Source organism: Nematolebias whitei, chromosome 18 (assembly GCF_014905685.2).
Source record: "Nematolebias whitei isolate Nwh7 chromosome 18, NemWhi1, whole genome shotgun sequence".
NCBI lineage: Eukaryota > Metazoa > Chordata > Actinopteri > Cyprinodontiformes > Rivulidae > Nematolebias > Nematolebias whitei.
Window position 1 is genome coordinate 5,714,791 of NC_056515.1, and position 8,475 is coordinate 5,723,265.

Here is an 8,475-nt window from a genome sequence, read left to right on the forward strand (position 1 = left end):
TATATATATATATGTATATATGTATATATATATATATATATATATGTATATATGTATATATATATATGTATATATGTATATATATATATATATATGTATATATGTATATATATATATATGTATATATATATATGTATATAGTAGACTTGTACTACTATTCCCACTTCGCGGTTCTTCACTTTTTATCACGGGGCTTCAGGGTACAGATCCCCCGCGATAAACGAGGGACTACTATAATCTCTAAAATCCCATTACCGTATTTTTCATACTATAAGGTGCATTAAGCAAAACGAAACAGTCAGATAAGTCAAACTTTATTCAACTCATTCTCAATAACCACATAAAATGTGTTCGAGTTCAGTAAGCACAACCAGAATTAATACATAAGGCGCACCTGATTATAAGACTCGCTGTCGATTTTTGAGAAAATTAAAGGATTTTAAGTGTGCTTTATAGTCCGAAAAATACGGTATATTAATAATAAATTTACGTTTAACGTTCTGAAAATTTCAAGAGTGAGTTTTTCCAAACTATTCCTTGAATTATAATTTTAAACAAATATCTTTACATCATGATATCAAACAATAACTCATCTGAAGTCTGATCAAACCTCTTGCTCGTCATGTATCAAACCCTACCTTGACACCATTATCAAAGACCTCCTGCCAGACTACGTAGCCTTTGTTGGTAGAGGAGACAATATCCACCAGGCTGAGAATAAAAAGGCAAAAAAATTAAATAATTTCTTTTTGACTGAGAATCCTGACTTCAATAAGAAACCCACCCCTGGATGTAAAAGGACTCCAGTTTGGTGTAGTCTTGTCCGAAGCCCTGCTGAGCCATGAACTTCTGAATGTCTGGGTTGGACCTCCTGTGGAGCAGAAGCTGCTGATAACATCGGTCTGATTTTAAGTTGAGGTACAGAACTGGTCCCAGTCTCACCAGCAGGTGAAGTCCACTTCATCACCTCCCAGGTGAACGTAGCCATCAGGGAACACGCTGCTGATCTCTTTGAAGAACGTTCTCATGAAGTCATAGGTGGTGTTCAGGATGGGGTTCACTGGTCCGAAAGTGCCGGAAGGCTGGGAGCCAGAGTAGCAGGGGGTCAGCAGATCAGGCTGTCCTGAGGCGGGAACACACGAGAGGATGTAGAAGTGTCATAAAGATGGTGCCCCTTAAACACATGAAGAACTCACCTTTACCCCAGGACTGTGTGTGTCCTGGAGTGTCAAACTCTGGGATGACCCGAATGCCTCTCTGTCGAGCAAACTCGATCACCATCTTCACATCCGAAGGTGTGTACACGTGACTGTAAGGGTGGTACGCCCCCTGAGAACATGTGGATGGATGAAACAGATCATTAAGAAAAGGAGACAGCATCTGTTTTTACTGCAAATTACACAATTCGGTTGTTTTCTGACCTTTTGGCTCAGCTGAGGAAACGTTTGGCTCAGGTACGGGAAGGACTGATCATCTACAATGTGCCAGTGGAACACATTGAATTTGTTCATGGCCATAGTCTCCTGGAAAACATAAAGAGGTAAAAATGCTTTAAATAAGGCCTAGCATTCCTTGAAGGACTGCATGTCACCTGACACCTTGCATGACAAAGTTTGACTTGTGTGTGTCACCTTCAGTCATGATGTTCTTAAAGTTCATACTCAAAAACGTAGACAACTTTGAAGCAATTTTATAAAAATAGTGATAAATTATATTCCTATCTTAAATGGTCTTACTCATTAAATTGGATTTTTATCATCTGTCTTATGCTTTACATCATTTCATTGTCTCATGTTATTTTATTTGTGGTATTTTGCGAATGACCATTTTTCTTTTCTTGATGGCTCCTTCTTCAGGGGTCGCCACAGTGAACTAACTCACACAAAGACAAACACTGGTTTTACACCAGATGTTCTTCCTGACACAACCACAGCCCTCTGTGTGGAGCAGAGAGCTGCTATGGGGCACCCAGGGGAGCAGATGGTGGGGGTTCAGGGCCTTGCTCAAGGGCCCAGAGTGGAGCAAATGAAGGTGGAGGCAGGTGTGGGTGCTTCACCTATCCCGCCCACATTTTGATGTTGTCGGTCCAGAGAGTTGAACCGGTGACCTTTGGATCATAGGCCCACCTTTTCTAGCCTCTGCGCCACCACTCCCTCCTATAACTATACAAATCTGTAAAAATGACTAAGATACGGATGTTTCTGTATTTGCTAAGGTAAAGTTCTATACATGTGGCGGCCATCTTGAACTGGGGCGACTCTAAAAGCTGTAGTTCTATTTCATCCCTCCTGACCGCCAGAGGGCGGTGCTGAAAGCACTGAATGTTCCCTTCGCGCATGCGCTGATTCGAGTAATAATACCAACGGAGTCACAGGTGTGACACGGATGACCAATCAAAGGCTATATAGCCCGACGTCATCCGCTGCTCTGCTCCTATTTTCTTCTCGCGCGCGGTTCAATTCAGGGCTTCAGCCCTTTGGACCTTTTCTGAACTTTTTACCGTCGTCGGAAGCCCGACTGCCCGTCTGCGGGAGTAGCGTGTTCACCCTCCTAGGGCTGCGACGGTTTAACCCTGTTCAAAGGTATTTCTGCTGTTTCGTTGGGAACTACGGCGGATTCCGCCTCTCCCAAATTACAGCGTCTGACTACTATGTGTGTGATTCAACACCGGTGAGTAGTTTTCCTTATATTTCGCCGTTGGTTAGCGGTAGCGTTTGCTCCGCTCACGCTTGTTGGGAGACCTCCAATCGCGTGGTCGGCTGGACTGTGCTCCGACGTTGTTTATGACTACTATGTGTGTGATTTAACACTGGTGAGTAGTGGTTCTTTGCTTATATTTTGCTATTGGTTAGCGGTAGCGTTCGCTCCGCTCCTGTTTACTGGAGGCCTCCAACCGCGTGGTCGGTTGGACCGTGCTCCGAAGTTTGTTTATTACGTAGCCAGCTGAGTTCCAGGCCTTGTTTTATTTGGTGAAGGCGAGTGTTCTCACCCCCTCAATTGTCCTCTTACCAGCTGAGCTAGCGGTGCTAGCCTCTCTGAGTTTTCACCTAGTTTTAATTGGTGAAGGCGAGTGTTCTTACCCCCTCTCCCAATTGTCCTCTCTTACCAGCTGAACTAGTGGTGCTAGCCTCTCTGAGTTTTCACCTTGTTTTAATTGGTTAAGGCGAGTGTTCTCACCCCCTCTCCCAATTGTCCTCTCTTACCAACTGAGCTAGTGGTGCTAGCCTCTCTGAGTTCTAACCTTGTTTTAATTGGTGAAGGCGAGTGTTTTCACCCCCTCTCCCAATTGTCCTCTTACCAGCTGAGCTAGTGGTGCTAGCCTCTGAGTTCTAACCTGGTTTTCATTGGTGAAGGCGAGTGTTCTCACCCCCTCTCCCAATTGTCCTCTTACCAGCTGAGCTAGTGGTGTTAGCCTCTGAGTTCTAACCTTGTTTTCATTGGTAAAGGCGAGTGTTCTCACCCCCTCTCCCAATTGTCCTCTTACCAGCTGAGCTAGTGGTGCTAGCCTCTCTGAGTTTTCACTTTGTTTTAATTGGTGAAGGCGAGTGTTCTCACCCCCTCTCCCAATTGTCCTCGCTTACCAGCTGAACTAGTGGTGCTAGCTTCTCTGAGTTCTAACCTTGTTTTCATTGGTGAAGGCGAGCGTTCGCGCCCCCTCTCCCAATTGTCCTCTTACCAGCTGAGCTAGTGGTGCTAGCCTCTCTGAGTTCTAACCTTGTTTTAATTGGGGAAGGCGAGTGTTCTCACCCCCTCTCCCAATTGTCCTCTTACCAGCTGAGCTAGCGGTGCTAGCCTCTCTGAGTTTTGGCCTTGTTTTGATTGGTGAAGGTGAGCGTTCGCGCCCCCTCTCCCAATTGTCCTCTTTTACCAGCTGAGCTAGTGGTGCTAGCCTCTCTGAATATCTTGGGCATAGCTGGGTAAGGAGCATGGACGGCTCTCACTGCTGTACAGTCTGTGGAGCCATGCTCCAGACAGATGACGGTCACGACCTGTGTCCTGCCTGCCTTGGACATGACCATCTGGTGGATGCCCTGTCAGAGAACCCCTGCATGAATTGCAGCTTCATGTCGCATGCTGTGAGGGTGGCCCGGCTGGCCCAGTTTCGCCCCAAACTCGGCGATGACCTCCCGCCTTCTGGGCAGGAGGCTCCACCTAGGCGCTCGAAGCGCCGGACTGAGGCCGCAGTCTCTGTGGCCCCTCCTGGGAAGAAGCGAGCCAGGTCTGATAGGGGCCTCTCCACAAGGGTGGAGCAGCTCTCCGCTGAATTAGCGGAGATGAAGTCCCTTTTTCAGGTACGCCAACTGGGAACTGAACCAGTGACAGCAACTGGACTCTCCTCCCCACCCATGCCTGAACTGGCTGTGGAGGAAGATGTGCTATCCTTGGCTGCCTCTGCCTCTCACTTTTTAGGTGAGGAGGACAGTCATTCATCTCGAGTCTCAGAGACAGCTTCACTCTCTTCTTCTCGGAGTGCAGTTAGTGGGTCGGGTGACGGCTCGATGCAGGACGTCATGCGTATGGCCCTGAGACAACTGCAGCTGGACGTCCCGCAACCAGAGGCGTCCACCCTTGGAAGTGCCTTCTTCAGGCGCAGACTGACCCCTCCTTCCTTTTCTGTCCCTCCATCAGAGGAGTTCCTGAGGGAGTTGCATGGTTGTTGGCGGGACCCCAAAGCATTTGCGCGCCTCTCTGCAGATGGCAGAGTGTTGGCGGCCATGAGACGGTGATGCCATCAGGCCGACCGTCTGATATTTCTCCCACCAGCAGCTCAGCTATTGGGTTGCTCACGCCGTGGACCCATGGGTGGTTGCCACTCTGACCCATGGTTACCGGCTACAGTTCCGACGGCGGCCTCGTATCTCATGCCGGGTCAAGATGACTGTAATCGCCGACCCGGTGAAAGCTCAAGCACTAGACCAGGAACTTTCCGCCCTCCTGGCCAAGGGCGCAATAGAGGCAGTGGACCCTCTGCAACAACCCAGGGGCTATTACTCAACTTACTTCCTTGTGCAAAAGAGGACGGGCGGGTTTCGTCCCATTTTAGACCTGAGGGGACTCAACCAGTACCTAAAGGAGCTGCCCTTCCACATGCTCACAACAGCAGAAGTCCTTCAAGCTGTCACGAGGGAAGAATGGTTCACGTCTGTAGACCTGAAGGATGCATATTTTCATGTGCCTATTGCGGCAGAACATCACCGCTTTCTCAGGTTTGCCTATCGGGGTCACCACTGGCAGTTCCGGGTACTCCCATTCGGGCTCTCTCTCTCCCCAAGGGTGTTCACTCGGTGCGTGAAGGCAGCCCTCTCTCCTCTGCAGGCCTGCGGAGTGAAGATTCTGCCGTACTTAGACGATTGGCTTCTCTTCGCCCCGTCTCAGGCCTGTGCCTTTCACGACGCAAACCGCCTGCTCGCTCATATGACCCAGTTGGGCCTCAATGTCAACCTGGAGAAGAGCTGCCTGATCCCTTCCCAGACGACCACCTTTCTTGGGGTGGTTCTGGATTCATCTTCCATGAGAGCTCGCCCATCCGCTCAAAGGGTGGCCGGCATACTCCAGCTGGTCAATCGGTTCAGGCTGGGCAGGCAGCTCCCCTATGTTGCCTTCCTGCAACTACTCGGCAAGCTGACATCAGTCACTCGGGTGGTGCCCTTAGGCCTGCTGTCACTTCGCCCCTTGCAGAGGTGGCTCAACAGCTTTCGCCTGGATGCCAGGCTGCACAGGCATCGCAAGCTCACAGTGACGTGGTCATGTCTTCATGCCTTGACTCCATGGAGGGACGAAGATTATTTGTCCAGGGGTGTCCCCATGGGAGTGGTAGTGTGTCGCAGAGAAGTGGTCACGACAGATGCCAGCTCCATGGGATGGGGTTGTATGGCAACGCAGAGCAGTTCAGGGCCGCTGGGGTCAAAGAGACCATTCCAAGCATATAAATGTGCTGGAGCTGCGTGCAGTGCACTTGGCACTCAGGCACTTCCTGCCTCACCTGGAGGGGAGGCATGTACTTGTTCGGTCAGACAACACCTCTGTTGTCTACTACATCAACCATCAGGGGGGCACCAGGTCAGCACAACTTCTGAGAGTGTCCAGAGAGCTCCTGGAATGGGCCTCTCCTCGCCTGTCCACCCTGCGGGCAGCGTACTTGCCAGGGCGACACAATCAGGTCGCAGATTTTCTCTCCCGCCAAGAATCCCCTCCGGGAGAGTGGTCCCTCCACAGAGACATAGTGCTGATGATCTGGGACCGTTTTGGTCAGGCAGAGATAGACCTGTTTGCGACGGAAGTGTCGACTCAGTGTCCCCTATGGTACTCTCTTACGGGGGCGTCGGGTGCGCTAGGCCAGGACGCATTGGCTCATCCTTGGCCAAGGGTCCTTCTATATGCCTTTCCACCCCTTTCTCTAATTTGCCAACCCTTCAGAGAGTCCTTGAGGAGGGCCACAGGATGCTGCTGGTGGCTCCATATTGGGCAGCGCGACCATGGTTCCCACTGCTACGAAGTCTATGTCAGGGCGTCCCATGGTGTCTTCCGACCAGAAGGGACTTGCTGTCTCAGTTGGGGGGACTGATATGGCACCCCAATCCTCAACGTCTTTGGCTGTGGGTGTGGCCACTGCAAGGCTAGGACAGCAGCTGACTGGAGTTTCGAGCCCTGTCAGACGCACCATCCTGGGCGCCAGGGCACCCTCTACTCGTCAGCAGTACGAAAACAGGTGGCGCCTGTTTTCCCAATGGTGTTCTGATCACAACAAGGATCCAGTCTCCTGTACAATACACACCATTCTGGAGTTTCTCCAGTCTCTACTTGGTAAGGGTCGCTGTCCTTCGACGCTTAAGGTTTATGTAGCGGCAATATCATCTAATCACGCTGGCATTGATGGCTGTACGGTAGGGAGCCATAATCTAGTCTCTCTTTTTCTGCGTGGTGCCCGTAGGTCACACCTGCCGACAGCTCCACGAGCACCAGGTTGGGACCTTCCCTTGGTTCTCGAAGCTCTGTGCTGTCCTCCTTTCGAGCCTCTGTCGCAGGCGGACCTCAAGTGGCTTTCATGTAAGACGGCTTTTTTGTTGGCTATTACCTCAGCAAAGAGGGTCAGCGAGCTACATGCTTTCTCAATCAGCCCCTCATGTCTCAGGTGGGGCCCTGAGGGCTCGTGTGTTACCTTGTGGCCAAACATTGCATTCGTACCAAAGGTGTTATCTCACTCTCACTCTAACCAACCGTTGAGGCTGGCACGTTTTCAGCCTGCGCCTGGTGAGGGGTCTGCATTATTGTGCCCGGTGAGGGCACTGGAGGCATACGTTGCAGCTACTGCCGTGATAAGACATTCAGACCAGCTGTTTGTGTGTTATGGAGGACCTAGGTTAGGCTGTCCTCTTTCCAAACAGCGCCTCTCCCACTGGATCGTGGATGTCATCTGCCACGCCTATGCTGCAGGGCCCGGCTCCCTGCCGGTCGGCTTGAAGGCTCACTCTACCAGGAGCGTCTCCGCTTCCTGGGCTGCCCTGAGAGGGGTTCCGCTGGAAGCAATATGTGCTGCTGCATCATGGGCTTCCCCAAGCACGTTCACCAGATTTTATAGAGTTAACGTGGCCACCCCTCATCCCCTGGGCCAGGTTCTTCTACAAGGGTCCTCTGGGCCTCCTCAGTGAGGTAGGTGTTTAGGATTCCTTGTGACATTGTTGGTATTAGTCATTCAGTGCTTTCAGCACCGCCCTCTGGCGGTCATCCGGGATTCATAGAACCGTAGTTACATACGTAACTTTCGATTTACAACCAATGATTATTTTTTATAGTTTCATTAAAATATGTCCAGTGGTTCATCAGATGTTTTGCTAACAGAAACAGACATGGTTTTACATTATCAACTTTTGTAACGGTGGACAATAGAAATTAAACCATAACATGTAAACTACAATTAAAAGTTTTATTTACCAAATTGGCCAAGATGACTTTAATGGGGAGGAAATGTCGTGAGGAGTCCAGCAGGATGCCTCGGTGAGAAAATCGTGGAAAGTCGCTGATAAATGTTGAGTTGATGTTTCTCTGAAAAGATACAGAATTAAAACCAGCTTAAACATGGCTGCAAAAAAAGTTAAAAATAAAAACACGTCTTGTACTTACAGCTCCATATACATCCTCAAACACCAGCTGGCTAAAGGTTTCCAAACCTAAAGAGGATCATAAAGGAAAAATCCTGAACACCAACTTAAAGTTTTTTTGAAATAATAATAAAAAGTAGGGGTGCACCAATAAATCAGCCCAGATTTCCTTAATTTTTGGAAATTGGCTGATACTTGCATGAGAAAGCGATTTTACAGATTTTTTTTAGTTTTAACAATTGTCTGAACTTCATTTATATTTCAGAGCATTACCTCATTACCAATTAAAACAAGTCTGTATTGTTTCTAGGATATTGTTCAAGGGGATATTTTTCAATAAAATAATATTGGAAAATTGAAGGTGCATTACAACACA

The 8,475-nt window shown here is 49.1% G+C and overlaps 1 protein-coding gene across 1 annotated transcript in view; it reads right to left on the bottom strand.

Annotated features, from left to right (window-relative positions):
• LOC119424982 (beta-hexosaminidase subunit beta) overlaps positions 1–8,169 on the bottom strand; it is a 14,462-nt gene extending 6,293 nt beyond the window's left edge. Inside the window, exons 1-7 of the mRNA XM_037692505.1 lie at positions 8,122–8,169; positions 7,933–8,043; positions 1,422–1,523; positions 1,197–1,329; positions 943–1,123; positions 785–871; positions 639–711 (exon numbers count right to left, since the gene is read on the bottom strand). Coding sequence (XP_037548433.1) covers positions 639–711; positions 785–871; positions 943–1,123; positions 1,197–1,329; positions 1,422–1,517 — 570 coding nt within the window. The 5' untranslated portion in view covers positions 1,518–1,523; positions 7,933–8,043; positions 8,122–8,169. The remainder of the gene's footprint in view (positions 1–638; positions 712–784; positions 872–942; positions 1,124–1,196; positions 1,330–1,421; positions 1,524–7,932; positions 8,044–8,121) is intronic.
• Positions 8,170–8,475: the final 306 nt, after the last annotated feature.